The sequence below is a fragment of the Trichomycterus rosablanca genome, chromosome 21, assembly GCF_030014385.1.
Source record: "Trichomycterus rosablanca isolate fTriRos1 chromosome 21, fTriRos1.hap1, whole genome shotgun sequence".
Lineage (NCBI taxonomy): Eukaryota > Metazoa > Chordata > Actinopteri > Siluriformes > Trichomycteridae > Trichomycterus > Trichomycterus rosablanca.
This window is the reverse complement of record NC_086008.1, coordinates 3,375,911-3,394,081: the sequence shown is the minus strand read 5'-3', so window position 1 is coordinate 3,394,081 and position 18,171 is coordinate 3,375,911. Positions and strand designations below refer to the sequence as shown.

Sequence of the window (18,171 nt, the reverse complement as noted above, 5' to 3'; positions counted from 1 at the left end):
CAAAATTACATTTACATTTTAAGCATTTAGCAGATGCTTTTATCCAAAGCGACTTACAGTACTGTGACAGTATACAGTCTAAGCAATTGAGGGTTAAGGGACTTGCTCAAGGGCCCAACAGTGGCAACCTGGCAGGTGTGAGGCTTGAACCAGCAACCTTCTGATTACTGGACCAGAACCTTAACCACTAGGCTACAACTGCCCTGGTCTCTAATGGTCTCAGTAGGTGTGAAATATAGTTTGTTCCATTAGGAACGTTGTATTTCATTACAAAGCAAATCTGAGATTCTGGACACTAATTTGATAGATATGACCAAAAGTATTTGGATATTTAAGCCTGTTGGGCATCCCCTTTTAAAACCATCTGTGTTAATAGAGTTCCCCCTTTTGCAGATCTAACAGTTTCCACTATTTTGGAAAGGTTTCCTTTCTGTGTGGAGTTTGCATGTTCTCCCCATGTCTGCGTGGGTTTCCTCCAGGAGCTCCGGTTTCCTCCCACGGTCCAAAAACATGCAAGTGAGATGAATTGGAGATATACTGTAGAATTGTCCGTGACTGTTGAAATTAAACTTGTGAACTGATGAATCTTGTGTTACCAGTAATTGCCGTTTTTGTCATGAATGTAACCAAAGTGTGTAAAACATGATGTAAAAATCCTAATAAATAAATAAATTAATACATTTTGGAAAGATTTCCATGAGGTTTTTGAGAGAGCCTGTTATAATGTTGAAAGAGCCCATTCAGTCGGAGACATATTAGGATGATGAGTAACGTTGGAGTCCAGGTTCGCGATCAATGTACCAATTCATACTAATAGCGTTTACAAAGGTAAGGACCTTGTTGTTGACCACTGGAGTTTTTCCACACCAACCTCAATAGACTATGTTTTTAACAGTGCTGTGTGACACCCACTTAACCTTCAGGGTAACTATGAGCTGGGCATCAAATACAGTTTGTAAGACCCTGTGATTTTAGCAATGCTGAGAGTGAAAAGACCACAATGAATATTATTTAAAACACTGTTACATTTTACTGCTACATTTGGCCGTAACACACACCAAGGAACACACTAGACTATTCTTCCACTATGTGTGCAGACAATAGGACTCACTGTTTCAGCTGTAGTGAGGTGAATACCCAGCTAGTCACCCTACCTTTAGATATATCCAACTGTGTCTGTAACTGTGTCTGTGTCTGACTTGGCAAAGCAAACCTGAACAGGTCACACTTCTGACTTAGAACTCGTAAAGCAGGAACGTCCAAGGAAAATGTAAAGTCAGCATTTGCAAACTGCCCATCCTCCCATCTCAAATACAACATGCACTTTCCATTTCACTATCATAGTGTTGACATAAAACAGCACTCCAGCTGTGTGAGCAAATGTCTTTTAATACAAAATAAGAAAATTTTAAATCAAATCACAGAAGCTTGTCAAAAATTAAAACATTTTGCCTAGCTGAATCATTTTAGAAGTATAAGACAAATTTACAGTATACGCTTGTTAGATTCATTAAATCACATCTGTACTAGATTCTCGTAATTTCATTATAATCCTATTGTAAGTGTTGTTCAGGTTATTTAGTTCATTATTTAAAAATAAACACACCAGAGTCCGAACAGGTAAAATCATACCTGGCATCTAAATTCTACATTCTTAACAGTGTTTAGAAAAAAAAACAGTTCACATATGAGAGGAAACAGTTTCCTTTTCTCCAGCCTGCAGAACTCCACAGTGGGGTTTAAGACACAAAAACTGAGAGGGTTCCATTCAGTCTGTCAATACTGAACAGAACATTGTTCCGCTGTGGATCCACGGAGACTGAAATCATTTTTCTAGATAAAGTTTCTACTTTGATGACAATTCATGAGAAATCTAATGTACACAATTTTCCCGTTCATCCAAAAGTATTCATTCAATCAGCAAAAACAGCTTTGATGTCTGACCTTTCACTAATTAGCCACGAGGTAATAAAAGCCGACAGTATTTTACATCCAGTCTTTTGGAAAAGTTGGGACACCCCTGGTCAACTTAATTTCTTTTGGTGACTTACTAAGTATGTGGACACCGCTATTAGTTATTGAGGTCAGGTGGTTCAGCCACAATCATTGGCAACATGTGTATACAGGTGCAGGTAGTTTTTGTATGGACCTTGAGATGTTCAGTGAAATGATAACATGTATGTAATGTCTAATGTGACGATGATGCTTTTAAGCAACCTGCTGTTTTATTCATCTAGCTGTTTAAAAAACAATCAGAACAGCCAGGTGAAGAGTTTGTCATTATTCTGGCTCATATACTGTACTTCAGCCTTCAGAAATATAAAGGCACAACTGTACTGGAAAGCTAAACAGGTGTAAATGACAACATAGTTTTACACTGAATCAATCAGGTAGACTTTTGACCTTTTTGGACCTTAGCAATGCCATACAGAACCATGACCAGGAGTCCAAAGGTTTGTAATTAGTGCAGCTCTCTGTGTAGAAGTGGTGGCATTCATGTTCTCCCAAACGGTCAAAATAACACTGATCTCAGCACAATCTCAGTCTTCTGTAAGCCTAATTATACAGAAGAGAACCCTCATAATTGCCCTGTAACGTTGCATTAAGCCGCTGATTTTCCGTGTCTCTATGTGGTAGCCTTCACCCTGCCAGGCTGGTAACCGTCACATGACCAACAATTTAAAAGAAACCCCTTACACACCAAACACATCTTGGCTGACTGACAACATTAATGAAATTTCTTTTTCAGTTTGAAGTACAGAATTTCATTTTTCATTTCATTTCTTACCACCACTTTATTCTGGTCAGTGTCGCTGCAGGATTTGAACACTGGATCCCAGCAGTAGTGGGCTAGCATAATTTACTGCTGTGCCACCTCAGTGCTGAAGTATAGTATTTTAAATGAAAAAATATATGTATAAAGTGTGTCACTAAGCAACAACAAGCTGCTCTCGGCACTTCAGAGATTTAAAGTTAGAAAGGAATCCTATAGTAAAAATATGAATTATGGAGAGTTAGGACACTAAATACCTGCTTAAAGCTTCTTGTGCAACAAGACAATCTAGTAGGTGTTAATGGTAGGTGGGTATTTTTACATTTTCCATATTTTCTCACAGTCTAGTCATATCCATTTACCTAATTTGTATTGTGGCCTTTACTTCTGCAATCCATGCCCAATCTTAGGAGAATCAGTGATGGTTGTGACTAACAACAACAACAACTTCAACAACAATACCCGGTACCATGGAAAGAGCCGCAAAAATGTTTATACAAAAAAATCTCATATTGTAATTTAAGTTATTCAAGGTTTATGTAAAACATTTTGATGAATCCTTTCATACAATCTGCAGTAAAGTTATTTATTTTTGTATGTATTTATTTTGCTTTTGTACTTAGGGGTCGCCTCAGCGAATCATTCAGATCTGCATATCTGATTTGGCACAGTTTTTCTTCCTGACTCAACCCTCCTTATTTTATCCGGGGCTTGAGAGTGCACTTAATCTGCCAAGGGCTGGGCAGTTTGGCATCCTGCCCACCAAACATAGCCAATCATGTCTGTATAGACGCCCCACACAAGTCCCACAAGTCCAGAGATATGCAGTCAGGCTAATTGGAGCTACTAAAACTGACCTAAGTGTGAGTGTGTGTAAATGTGTGTGTGTGTGTGTGTGTGTGTGTGTATATGTGTGTGTCTGCCCTGTGATGGACTGGCAACCTGTTTAATGAATCAGACCCACCACGACCCTGAACAGGATAAAACTGTGATAGAGAATAAATGAATGAATTAATTTAACTGCTGTACCAGGACGTCCATTATATATGAGTTCCCAATAAATGCATTTTTGTTTTTGTTCTTAGTACCAGGAAACATATTAAAGTACAAAGTACAAGATTGTTTGTGGTCTTACCCACATTACAGTTGAAGTAGATCATGAAAAAATCTGCTCTTTATGCAGTTTTGAAGGTTATAACGAGGTTATCCAATGAGAGTTCGTCTTCCTAAGGATATGCAAATGATATAAAGGTGCACATTCTAAATCCTACATAAGACTGACTGAAGTAATATCAGATCACTTTCTTCCTTCAGGTTCTCTTCCAGTATGGATGAATGAAGTGAGCGAGGGGTGGGGACATTTCTTTGTAGAAGCCTGGGTGCTGGCTGGCTGGAGAGATGGTGAGTGCACTATAAAGGGCGTTTCTGAAGAAACGGCACCTGATTTGCTTTGGAAGAATTGTGGGACACTTTAAATAGAGTTTACAGTTGCCCCATCTACACGTGTGCCTACACACACACACACACACTTACAGATACAACCTTAGCATTTAGGCAAGAGAGCATGTGTGACGGGTGCTGACACACTCAGTTCCACACAACCCTGGCGGCTGTATCCTCCTGAGGCAGCACTGTGTCCCTGCCTGAGTGTGTAGGGGTGTCCTCAGCCCCTGTTCTCATTTTTCAGTAGATATCTGAGCACATACTCCAGTCCTGCCTCTCTTTGGCCTCCCAGTAACCCCCTTTATACACAAAGTTGGTCTCGCCAGTCAGTGGGTCTGTCCTCTGATGGAACCAGAGCGGCTGGTAACCCTCGTACTCATGACCTGCAACAAACACACACGAACACACACATAATTTGTGGCCTCCAATACAATTCTTATTGGTTAACAGAACTGTTAAAACACCAGCTGGAACAACTGATGTTGAAATTGTTAGCACTATTTAAAGCCTATAGTAAACAATTCTGCACCAATCAGACTTGTTTTCCGTGTAACATGTTTTGATGTAACTCTTACCTCAGTGGTAAGGCAAGGTAAGAACAAATCCTCCTCTGTATTTATACTTGTGTGATTGCGTTACTGAACTGTCCACTGAAACCTGAACTGATAGCTATACTACTGCATGAGCTGGCCGGACTGTAAAAAAAGCTACTAAAGTAGATAATGTGATGCATTTAGCACAGCTTTAATGGCTGTAAAGTTGGTATTCTTATCAGGTAAGCAAAACCAGTACACTAATAAAAATTATAGCATAAATAGTATATTTAGTCTATTACTGACTCTTATATTGTAAACATCGTTTACGTTTTGAGATGGTTAATATTTCGGTTCTACTCTTAATGTTAGCTATTAAAACATACATTTTTGTATGCTTGAGCTTTCCATAATTTCTGCAGATGATTTTTTCTGTTACTAAATCATTACGTCACATATATTTTATACATGTATATATACATGCTTAAGTACATTCGTACACTTGTATATGTATGTTAATGTATACATACTGTAGATATGACTATATTGGCCCAACTCAATTGATTGTGCAATACTCGCCACTCTATCACTTTACTATTTAATATTTAATCTATATTTAATCTACCATATACTGTATACTAGGAACTGCACCTCCCTGCACTTTTACTTAATTTGTTTATTTTTCACTCAAATTCTTCCTCATCATTAATAACTGCACTGTAGTTATGCAATACATGTATATTGTTGAATGTTTATAGTGTGGATTGGATGTATCATGCTACTGGGACTTTAATTTCCTCCGGGATCAATAAAGTATCTGTCTGTCTGTCTGTCTGTCTGTCTGTCTGTCTGTCTGTCTATCTATCTATCAGATATGATTTAACAACCACCAAAACAACAGCTCTGTCATGAATTAGAAGCTGATGGAACACAAGTGACACTCTTTACAGTCATGCAAGCTTTAAAGACTGCACTGCAGGATGAACAATGGACACTTTTTAAGCTTTACTGGGGTTTGTTGCTGATCACACAGATAAAAAGAACAGTAAAAAGAACAAAATAAATAATACAAATCCTGATGTTTCATGTTTTAATCGTTTAGTCACAAAAAAAGAACAGATGCAGAAATTAATGAAACCCCAACATTATCATCACGCTACCCCAATTTGGTTATAATATGAATTCAAACAACAGGAATTGTGTCATCTGATTTGATCTCGAAATCACACAAGCCTTCAAAATCAGAATAAAGAAGCTGATTAACTAGGCTCATTTATGGCCCTGCAGGAGGGCTGTTAATACAGTCAGAGTCAGGTGTAGCTCATCTGTACGGAAACGCTCCTCGTCTGATTGGGATGAGTGGCAGCTGGAGAGGTCGGCGTGAGCATTTCCTGCGCTGTGATTCGCACTGATGGTGTCTTTGCACACAGACGCTCACAGAAAAAGCCAAGCGTGGATTGAGGACATGGTGGAAATGCTATTACAGATCACTGTGGGATCTGCAAACTGTGGACGCATTTCATTTGTACATATAATATATGAACAAAAGTACTGGGACACTCCATGTAATTACTGAATTAGTGTTTTTCAGCCACGACAGGTGTGATCAATCAATTATATAAAGAAAATTATGTGCTTCCAACTTTGCAGCAACAGATTAGGGAAGATCCTTTCCTGTTACAGCAGGATTGTGCCCCTGTGACAAAGCAAGGCCTGCATAGAGCCCTGACCTCAGCCCCACTGATCAGCTCTGGAATGAACTAGAAGATCAATTGAGGCTTTCGTGACCAACATCAGTGCCCAGCCATACAAAAGCTCTTTTGGCTGAATGGGCACAAATTCCCACAGACATATTTCAAAGTCTTGTGAGAAGCTCAGAAGAAGAGTGGCTGTTGTTAAAGCTGAGGACGTCCAACAGGCTCATGGTCAGGTCAGGTGTCCAAATACTTTTGGCAATACACAGTAGTGTATATTCACTTACTCAGACATTCAGTCTCACACACTCGCATGCTCACACACACACACACACTCACACACTTGTGTGCTTTATAGTATAGAGGCCATACATGCAGGTTATACCAGACTCACCAGAGTAAATCTCACACTCTGGCAACCAGCGGGAGGAAACAGAGACACATGATCATAATCATCAGCATCACAAGTACAAGACAATATTCAGAGATTCTCAGGTTGTGGTTTGTTCTAAAGTGATGGTTACTACGCCCTAATATCTCTAAAGGGTACGCACTCTGTACTCTGGATGGGGAATGAAAATGACAGCTAAACAGGAATTTGGAGTAACAGAGGAACAAAACACTTTTTTTTTACTTCAGATTGAAACAACTACAGGGAGATGGTTTACCTCCAACAGAACCTGCTCTAAGTTTGGTGAGCTAGAGTCCCCACCTGGAGTTTGGATTTACTCCTACAAAGAGTTCGGATTTCCTCCTACTAGGAGTTCAGATTTCCTTTTACAAGGAGTTCGGATTTTCTCCTCCAAGGGGTTTGGATTTCCTTCTATAAGGGGTTTGGATTTCCTTCTATAAGGGGTTAAGATTTCCTCCTACCAGGAGTTCAGATTTCCTCCTACAAGGAGTTCAGATTTTTTCCTACAGAGAGTTTGGATTTCCTTCTACAAGGAGTTCAGATTTCCTCCTACAAAGAGTTTGGATTTCCTCCCACACATAGTTCGAAATTTGTCCTACAAGGAGTTCAGATTTCCTCCTATACAGAGTCTGGATTTCCTCCTTCAATGAGTTCTGTCTTTCTTCTACAAGGAGTTCTGATTTCCTCCTACCAGGAGTTCGAATTTCCTCCTATTCTGAGTTCAGATTTCCTCCAATCCGGAGTTCAGATTTCCTCCTACAAGGAGTTCGGATTTCCTCCTATACTGGGTTTGGATTTCCTCCTTCCAGGACTTCAGATTTCCACCTACATTAAGTTCAGATTTCTTCCTTTACAATGAGTTCAGATTTCCTTCTACAAAGAGTTCGGATTTTCTCCAACAATTAGTTCAGATTTTCTCCTACACAGAGTTTGAATTTCCTCCAACCAGGAGTTTGGATTTCCTCCTACAAGGAGTTCGAATTTCCTTCTACACTAAGTTCGGATTTCCTCATCCATAGAGTTCGGATTTCCTCCTACAAGGAGTTTAGATTTCCTCCTACACTAAGTTCGGATTTCCTCCTACAGGGAGTTCAAATTTCCTCCTATATTAAGTTCGGATTTCCTCATATACTGAGTTCAGATTTCCTCCTACAAGGAGTTCAGATTTCCGCCTACGAGGAGTTTGGATTTCCGCCCTTTTAAAATGAGCTCCATAGCGCTACAGTGTGGCGGCTCATGATAGCAAACTGGTGCCTGCGGACGCTTCTCACCTTCATTGATGGCGTCGGACGCTTCGGCCTCCCTCCTCCTCCTCACGGCTCTCTGTTTCTCCTCCAGCCTTTGTTTCTCCGTGTTGGCCTCGTCCCACCGTCCCTCCTCCATCAGCCGCTGGTCCGGCCGCAGACGGCTGTCCGTCAGACTGACCCCGTCCTCCTCTTCGTTCAGGGTGAGAGCCAGAGATGAAAAGCAGTACATGTTCTCGGCATTATCTCTGAAAGGAGAGAGCGAAAGGGAGGATGGAACGATTGTTTACAACCTCACATACTACATCACACCACCAACAAATAAAAAAATGTACGCTGGCATTTAGAAAAGAATTCCGTTAATATAAATAGTGAATGGTGACCCGACTCCTCATTAATCTTTAAAGTGAAAATTTGGTGTACGTACGGGAGTGGGTACTTCTTCCACAGCAGGCGGGGCGTGAGTGTTTGGTAGACGGTTTTCTGTTTGCCCTCGGTGCTGCTGCTGCCCCGGCTGCTCTGCACGATCTTGGCGCTCTCCATTCGGTCATCCCACGTTCCTGACAGGATGTAGTGCGCCTGTCCGTCACAGTCGGACACCACACCTGTCACCTACACACACACACACAACAGCTCTAGTGACCCCTGCCAGTTGCATTAACTTCCTCGCTGTCCAAGAAAAGGCACAAGATAACACAAGCCTCCTCAGACCCATGTGAAATTGCCGGCAGCTTCTTTACACTGACCAGCAGCGGATTTTTACAGACCTCCTAATACGTACAAAGAAACACTCTTTCTGCTATGCAGTGTCCCCTCTCACAGACACAGACAACTGAGACTGTTGAGTGCCTGACCAGGGCTGGTGGCACTGCTGAGACAGCGCCAGACCGTTAAGGCCACCCGAGTGCCTTAGTTAAGATTTTAAAACTACTGAATGCCACAAGTATGGATTGCTCAGGTAGTGCAGCAATAAAGCACACTAGCCCACCACTGCTGACGTCTCAGCTTTGCTAACGACTGGCCATACACCTACACAGTCAATCCTTGGCTCGTCCGAAGGAGGGAGGGCTGCAATAACAACTTCTGCTGGCTGGCTTATGGTACCCGCACAGAGATCAGGGATAATGAAGATGGTGTGTGAATCTCTGTGCGCGATACAGATCTCTATATGAACCAGACTTGTGCAGGTAAAAAAAAGTGGAACTAAACTTGGGTAACAGAATACGATTACATTGGGAGTCTGTTAAACAGTAAATGTTACACAGGTACGTTGGCAGAATTAGAAAATACCTTGCGTGGAACTTCCCGTGAAAAGTAGCTATACGGAGAGAATTTAAGTTGACACGTCTCTTTGGTTTTGTGATTCACGATGTCTATGTCCCCTGACTGAAAGACAAAGAGAGAAAGACATAATACAACAAGATAAATATTAATATGGTTGATAAAATAAGAGGCATTCAGAACAGCATTACATAGATCAAATTTTAAATCCTGTTTATTATTATTAATAATATAATTTATATCAGTAGAACTCAGAGACTACAAACTTGGTCGATCCACAATTTGCCCACAATAATGTTGTGGACGGTGGAGGTCACTTTACGCCACACGTAGTGGTTCCCACTCGCATGGAACTGCAGGTGAATGTCACCTAAATAAAGGATAAAAAGAGACATAAAGACTCTAAAATCTATAAGCAATATCAAATAACTATATCAAATAATCACTATCAAAAACATGTTTTAGGAGTTTTTATTCACAAAAGCATTCAAACTCTTTATTCAATATGTTATAAAAGCAACGTCGACAGCCATTTACAGCTGTGAGTCTTGGATTTGTCTCTACAAGCTTTGAACACATGGATTTAGGCAGTTTATCCCAGACGTAGCCAAACATGTAGACACCAGACTGGTCGATAGCACCGCTAAGGATTCGAACCCTGGATGCCAGCGGTAGTTGGCTAGCATAAATTAACATTCATTTCTTATAATTTCTTAGAAAGTGACAGAAAGTGACAGAAACTACACCACTAATGAAAGCCAATGATGGCAAACAGCGGAAAATGAATTAGCTTTGTGCATCATTGTGGTACAATTTCCATTGTTTCCAAAATTCCTGTTACCCAAGACTACAAGGTTCTTCATTATTTTTTTGGTGATTGGCTAGACAGGGTACTACAATACAGGCTGTGTTTAACTTGGCAAGCTGAAGCTCTCACCCAGTGGCATGATGGACAGGTATTTGCCCCGAAACTTGCTGGCGATGGTGATTTCCTGCCACAGAGTCCAGCCTCGCTGTGATATGACATGATGGGCAGCAGCTGGAGGATGATGACTGACCTGAAAGAAAGAGAAAGCCAGAAATATTAAACTGATAATCAATAAATTATACTGATTAATAATTATAAAGCTTTTCCTTCTTTGTGTGCGAGTGAGGTGTGTGTGAGGTGTGTAACCTGCTCGCAGAGGGAGCGGTAGCCGTATTCTTCAATCCGGTCAAGCTCGTATGTTTCTCCCAGCAGGGGGTTGAACGGTTTAGCTGTGCGGTGAACAGTGGTGGAATAGGACGAGACAGAGAAAGCGGCCACCAAACACATCTGTTCCAGAGAATTCTCACAGCGAGCAGCTTTATCTAACAGCTCGCTGTACTCCAGATCCTCCGTCAAACGCTGCAGCATGGACAAGGGCTCATTAAAATTCACCTGGAACAGAGACAGAAGGAGGGGTGGGCAACAGGGGTAAAGCGTTAGGTGGCAGAATGATGGCATTGCAGGGTCTGTATGGAGGGAACATGGGGGCAGTATGGAGACTCACAGGCATGGGAATTTTGGAGAGCTCTTTGCCAATGCAGTTCTTCATAATACTCCAAAGGTTCAGGGAGTAGTTGGGTTTGTCTGAGATTCGGGTTCGCCTTCTTCTGCGCATCTGTACCTCTCTCCCCGCCAAATCGTTACAGCTTGGAGAGGTCTGAGACCGGGATGAGACAGAGACAAAGGGAGATAAAGATTACAGTTTAACTGATTTCAATTCACTCGGCTTAATCTGCCTTTTTAGTGACACTCACATGATCCTCCAGGTTCCAGTCACCGGTGTTCCCACTGCTGGCACCACTTAAATTACTCTGAGAGCGCCTGCAAACACACACATACATTGGTAATATTAGCAATATTGTTTTTGCTGGTGATCCAGGTGGTTAACCTGGCCTCTGCCCACTTAACCCAGCCTCTGTCCACTCAACCCAGCTGTTTATATACAAAATCTAACTCTGGTAATATAGTCAACCTAGCCTCTGTATAGTCAACCCAGCCTCTGTCCACTCAACCCAGCCTCTGTCCACTCAACACAGCTATTACTATACAAAATCTAATTCAGGTGATAAAGTCAACCCAGCTTTGGAAACTGGAAGTTGTTTATGTGAATCCTGCCACAATAAAAACAAATTTTGGAAGAGCTTGGAGGAGTAGAGAGAAATGCTGAATGGTGTCAACAAATGGAATAAATTTTGGGCTGTAGCATAATGCAAAACTCCTGCAAAGAAAACAACAAGAGCACAATGTGCAATGCTGAGAGTGGATGTAAAGATCACATGGAGGTCACTCTATTTTAATACCAGCAAGCTCATGGTCAGTTGTTCAAATACTTTGACATACAGTGTACGTCTACATGTAATTGTACATATTGTGTGTGTGTGTGTGTGTTACCTGTGCTGAGAGGCATCTGTGGCATTCACTGTGATAAATGCAGGTGAATCCTCCATGGCATCAAAAAATTCTGTATCCTCATCATCACTCGCTTCCTCTTTCCGGGTCCTCTCACTCACTCCTGCAGGGAACACACAGCTTACAAATATGTACTCAGACACAACTTACGACGAAGTGCACAAGGGGACTAGACGCAATGTAAGGTGTTAAGTTTGAAAGCTGCTGTGATATGTTGGACCGAAGAGTCTCTAAACATTCCAGACTAAATATAAAATGTGCGTCCAGTAAATAAAGGTAAATCGGTTTATCAGTAAAGCAATAAAAAAGACAGTGCCGTCAAAAACAAGTGTGAACCAATTGCTGACATTTTGAACTCGGGAGTATAAATCATAGCTTTGCTATCAGCCCATCGTGCACCTATACAGACAATAATAGGCTTGTCCGGGGGAGGGAATGTTTGAGGGTATTCCTTTTGCAATTGGGACCTCTGCTGGCTAATCAATGGTGTCTGCACATTGAGATGAAGGATAATAAATAGTTTGGGAAAGGCCCTTCCCTGTTCCAGAATGACTGCCCCAGTTTACAAAGAGAGGTCCATTAAGGCATGGTTTGACAAAGCTGATGTGGAGAAATTCCAAAGGACTGCACAGAGCACTGACCCAACCCAATTAAACACCTTGGGATGAATTGGAACATTGATTGCAACGTCCAACATCAGTGTATGTCCTGACAAAAGCTCTTTTGACTAAATGGACACAAATACCTGTAGAGACACTCCAAATTCTTACAGCTGTTACAGCTGCAAAGCAGGGGCCGACTTTAGATTAATGACCATTGTTATGGAATGAGATGTTTTTAACAAGCTTATGGCCAGGTGTCCACATACTTTTGGACATATAGTGCACCATACTGCCAGTTGGTAGTTAGCAGCCAAGGACTGGGACCAGTAACACCATGATGCAGTTAGTATGACTTCATTTTCTAGAAGGCTCTGTTAAATTTACTGTGTGTGTGTGACATGGTCATGACTGGCACTGCTCTATCCCAAAACAGCCCAGGAATACAGTCCAGACAGGGCACCACTTTCTTACAAACGTACCTACACCTAGGGACAATTGAAAGCAGCCAATCTACCTTCTGCATGCTTTAGAGAGTTATTATAGTCACTGTTGTTTTTGGTATTAAGGAAATAAACATAGTGCCAGAGACGGAGGGTGTGTGGCTCACCGGTGTGTGTGGAGGTGGTATCGGGGGTGTTGGACGTGTGTGTCGGCGCCTCTCTCCACGCTCTTTCCAGACTGTTGTGCTGCTTTGCCAGCTGCTCTATCGTCTCCTCCAGGTGGGTACGCTGCTCTCGCTCATGCTGCAGGACGCGCTGCCATCTTCGACTGTGGCTTTCAGCCAACTCCAAAAAATCCCGGCATGCCTGGCACAGGGCGAGAGGACTCGGGTCAGGTCACATGACCAGTAGCGAAAGTTAAAACTGGGTCCAGGCTGCACTACAGCATAGTTTCTGTGCTCGATACCAACATTACTACCTCAGCAAAAGCATTGAAATGTCATTAAGCACAATCTATCTGAATAAGAGAACTGCACTATATGGTCAAAAGTATGTGGACACCCTCATAATGTTTAGTGCTCACCTATTTTTACCAATCGGAAATAAATTATATGATTTCAACAGTCCTGTTCCAGCATGGATGCGCCCCAAACCGTCCATAAATACACAGTTTGACTAGTTTGGTGTGAAGGAACTCCAGTGGCCTGCACAGAGCCCCAACCTCTAAGACAGACCACAGGCCACGCAACACAAAACATGTAAATAAATACAGAAAATTATAGTCTATTGCAAGGTTATTAACTCACATCCACTCTACCTGTGTCCCAAATTGCATACTACTGTACTTGAAAGTATGTCTAGAACACTCACTCACTCACTCACTCACTTTCTTAACCGCTTATCCAATGAGGGTCGCTTGGGTGCTGGAGCTTATCCCAGCTTTTCAATGGGTGCAAGGCACACAGTAACACCCTGGACGGGGCGCCAGTCTATCACACAAACACACACATACACACACCTATTTACCTATAGGGCATTTCAGTGTCTCCAATTAACCTGACTGCATGTTTTTGGACTGTGGGAGGAAATCGGAGATCCCAGAGGAAACCCACGCAGACACGAGGACAACATGCAAACTCTGCACAGAAAGGACCCGGACCGCTCCGCCTGGGGATCGAACCCAGGACCTTCTTGCTGTGAGGCAACAGTGCTACCCACCAAGCCACCGTGCCGCCCAGATCTTTGTACTGTGGGAGGAAACCCATGCAGACACGGGGAGAACATGCAAACTCTGCACAGAAAGGACCCAGAGCGCCCCGCCTGGGGATCAAACCCAGGACCTTCGTGCTACCCACCAAGCCACCGTGCTGCCCATGTCTAGAACAGTGGAATGCTATTCTATATACCATTTAAATAATTTTACTTAGTTGCAACATGTTTAAGGCTGCGATATTTAAAAATAACAAAACAAATGCAAATTTTTACTGTCCAGAATTTTAGATCATTATTACCTATTATTACCTACTAGAAAGTAGCTGCAGTCGGGCTGCATGTATCATTAAGGTGGGCCAAATCTTGCCTGGTAAATGGCAAAAGCATCTAGTGAATGGAAGTTTTATGGGCAGAAACACCCTGTTGATGACTGGAATCGGAGGACTGACATGCTATAGTAACTAAAACAGCATTAGTGAGCAGGAACCTTTTCGGAAAAAACCCCAAAGGATGGAAGGATGTTGTTGTTACAACAAGAGGGGACGGGGGCAGCAATACTGGCGTCCACATACTTTTGGCCACATAGTGTGCATGTGGTTTTGCTGTGTATGTTGCTTCTAGCTCAGACTTGGACTATTTTAATAACGTCTTATAGTCTAGACAAGACGGTAACACCATTACTCCTGTAAAATCTCGTCTACAGGCCGAGTGCTTAATGCAACGTCCTTAGATCTAAAACCTTTCTGCTTAAGCGCACACACACACACACACACTTTCACTTCCCCTTCATTGAGACACCCCACATCTCCCTGAACGTTCCATTATTCCTGTAATATTTCTGTTCTGTAGAACTAACGCAGGTCCATCAGAGAGATGCTACGCTGAAGTGCTGACGTTAGCAGCCTATTTTTACTCGTTGAGGATTCAGAGATGACGAACCACAGCTGACTTCGCTGTGAGTCACACAAAAACAGAAGTGAAAGGAGAGATCGACTGAAAAAAACAGCGCACACATGCACACGTTGGATTTAAGGATTGTAACTTCTCTTAAACACCGTCTGCAATAAAAGTGTTATTATAGGTCATACAGATGATACACACACTCATACAGAATCACAGATCTGGTTTCTATAGCTTCACGGCTGAGGTTACAATAGGTCACGCTGTTCAACCCTTTCTTCTGGATTTTTCCCCCTTTAATCTTTTAATTTAGTCATTTCCAGTTCCCGATTGTGAATCTGCTGCCACCTGCAAAAACCTTGACCTGATCAAGAAGAGTCGGATCAACCAAGGCTCCCTCCGACAAGTGTCCAGAGTCCATAGACAGGGTCCGACCTTCCCTCCATCAAACACGGCCAGTTGTGTTTATGTGGACACTCGGACAGGTCGGTGGCTCTGCTGAGAGGTGTGGTAACGTTAGATTGCTGGCCACCCGAGCACCCAGGCTGTTCAACTTTGCTGACGGACAGACCACATTGGAAATACCGGTAAGGTATACAGTATATAGAGGGCACATATAATACTGATATCACTGTTTGTATGTATTAAATATTCAATACCAAAAATTATAAATTCAATACCAGCATGTCTGGCATGTTAGAGTCTAATTTTCCCATTCAGATTGACATGGAGCTTTTTAGCTGCGACTTAACTGGCTGATTGGATAATTACATCCATGCCAAGGTGTCCAGGTCTTCCTAATAACGTGGCCATTAAGTGCATTTTCTGAATTTATTTATTTTCCTCCATAGCATTTGCTCCCAGTGCAATACCACTCATTCACAACCCCTCTGGGCTGTGTCCCAAACTGTATACTACTGCACTAGAAAGTGTGTCTATGTGGGGCACTACCTATTGTCAGTAGTGCTGCATTTAGAACACAGCCAGAGTCTCTATTTCAGAGAGGTTTTGCTAATTTATGCCTCGAAATTAAGCGTGTGGTGAGCTGCGTGTATCACTGGTGGGTCACGTCTGGTCCACGGGCCGCCTTACAGGGTTATAGTTTACCCCAAATAGTTTAAAAGACTAAAGAAATGCAAATGCTGGCAGAAACACCTTGTTGATGAGAGATATCGGAGTACAACGAACAAGCTGGTTAGAGCTGACAGACTATCGTAACTTAAATAACCACTACGTTATCAATACGTCATCTTAAAACACACTAGTTAAACCTTAAAAAAATACACATATAAAATAACCAGTCATTTAATTCAGGAAAAAAAAACACTGGCAAAAATCGACTGAGATAAACAATCCGAGACTCACCAGAACTCCTGCGTCTGACCTGAGCTGATGCAAATGTTAGAAATGCACAGAGCTTCTCCAGCAGTCAGTGTGTGACCTACGCTGGCACGTGAGAGCGAATATGGAAATTCAGCTCAGACGCAGAAGCCGCTTCCACATTTTTGGTGCTGAGAGCTGTGAAAAAAGCACCGCACGACTTGTGACCTCGACACGGCGAGGAAATCAGCGCGTGCACGTGTCTGCATCTGGGTGAAGAATAAGGGGGAGGCTCACATCAATGTAGTCCGTTTAAAAACGGAAAGTTTGAAACGACTGATGAAACAGATTCTTGGTGAACACACAAGCGTGATTATTTAAAAAAAATAAATGAACATTTTAATAGGAAAGACCAAAGTGACGCACGTCATCTTTACCATCAGAACTGGAGCATTTCTGTTCCTCGAATATGCAAATATGAACATTTAAATTTAAATGTTATCCAAACAGTGAACGTTCCTGTGACTTTCCTACTACTGACTGGGTGTGGCTGTTCTTCAGATTAGACACCACAGAGGCGCTGCTGATAATTTCAGGCCCCATAATAATTTTACGGTTACTTACAGAATTGTTAATTAATTAGTAGTGCAGTCAGTTTTCGTTATTGCTAGACATTCCAGCTGTTATTTTCAACCCACAACATCCGTGACATCCGACGTTTGAGCATGTTGGCCATCCGATTCCCAAACTACGGGTGTTTATATGAAGTGTCCACCTCTTTGTGGCTTTAACAGTGTCCACTGTTTTAGAATGACTGTCTACTGTCTATATTATGGACTCTGTGGAAATGTGTGCACAGTCACTAAATAGATGGATGGATGGATGGATGGATGGATGGATGGATGGATGGATGGATGGATGGATGGATAGATAGATAGATAGATAGATAGATAGATAGATAGATAGATAGATAGATAGATAGATAGATAGATAGATAGATAGATAGATAGATAGATAGATAGAATAGTAAATTACTTAAAGGAAATTATTGATTTTGGATCTGACCTGGGCTCTGACCCCAGCTTCTGAGCTAGGATACACAGAAAAATAACATACTATACACTGTTATACTGTACACCTGTATATGATCTGTATATGATTAATGATCATTGGATTGCCCGCTCAGGCTGGTAGCATCTTCTTCTACCCCCAAGCAACCTTCTGTTTACTAGTCTTGTACCTTAACCAAAGTGTTCTCCTCCTAAATATACAGGGTACTAAACCTTGTTCACATTGATCCGGCATGAACAATTTTAAGCTGAAGCTCCACCACACTGACCAGCCGAGAGGAAATATTGTAACGTCGACTAGAATTTGCCAGCGAAGCACTGGCTGCTGGAGCTGAAACGCTGTAATAAACACATGATGTGAAAGGTATGCGGGGCTGAGATCGATCCAGGCGGTGCAGCCTGTGATCCGTCCTACTGTTAAATCAAATAAATCCTGTTTCTATAGTTAGGACTCCGAATTCAACAGAGCGAGGAGATTAATTATGCTTTTATAAAAGCTTTGCTGCATCACTGAGAACAGTCTTTTCTCAGCCAAAATTCAATTCAGTTTCCAATTCCCTCACAGGTCTTCATGAGAGAGGGCGAGAGTGCGGGGTGGATTGTATTTTTTTCACAATTCTGACCCTAAATTTGTTGGACACCCCATTCCAAAACCACAGGCAATAATATTAACTATTACAAAATTGGATGCATATAATTTATTTACATTATTGATTTAATACATCTGTTAATAATAGGTGTTGTGGTCTCCCGCAGAGCGCCTCCGAGGCGGCTCGCTTATCCACACTAAAAGTGCCACAACATTGGCTG

At 42.0% G+C, this 18,171-nt stretch overlaps 1 protein-coding gene across 1 annotated transcript in view; it reads right to left on the bottom strand.

The window, feature by feature from the left end:
* Positions 1-1,371: 1,371 nt before the first annotated feature.
* Positions 1,372-18,171, bottom strand: part of osbp2b (oxysterol binding protein 2b) — a 53,467-nt gene continuing 36,667 nt past the window's right edge. Inside the window, exons 4-14 of the mRNA XM_063017858.1 lie at positions 13,027-13,225; positions 11,800-11,920; positions 11,163-11,229; positions 10,913-11,065; positions 10,555-10,800; positions 10,318-10,438; positions 9,647-9,750; positions 9,390-9,485; positions 8,527-8,711; positions 8,127-8,347; positions 1,372-4,599 (exon numbers count right to left, since the gene is read on the bottom strand). Coding sequence (XP_062873928.1) covers positions 4,457-4,599; positions 8,127-8,347; positions 8,527-8,711; positions 9,390-9,485; positions 9,647-9,750; positions 10,318-10,438; positions 10,555-10,800; positions 10,913-11,065; positions 11,163-11,229; positions 11,800-11,920; positions 13,027-13,225 — 1,656 coding nt within the window. The 3' untranslated portion in view covers positions 1,372-4,456. The remainder of the gene's footprint in view (positions 4,600-8,126; positions 8,348-8,526; positions 8,712-9,389; positions 9,486-9,646; positions 9,751-10,317; positions 10,439-10,554; positions 10,801-10,912; positions 11,066-11,162; positions 11,230-11,799; positions 11,921-13,026; positions 13,226-18,171) is intronic.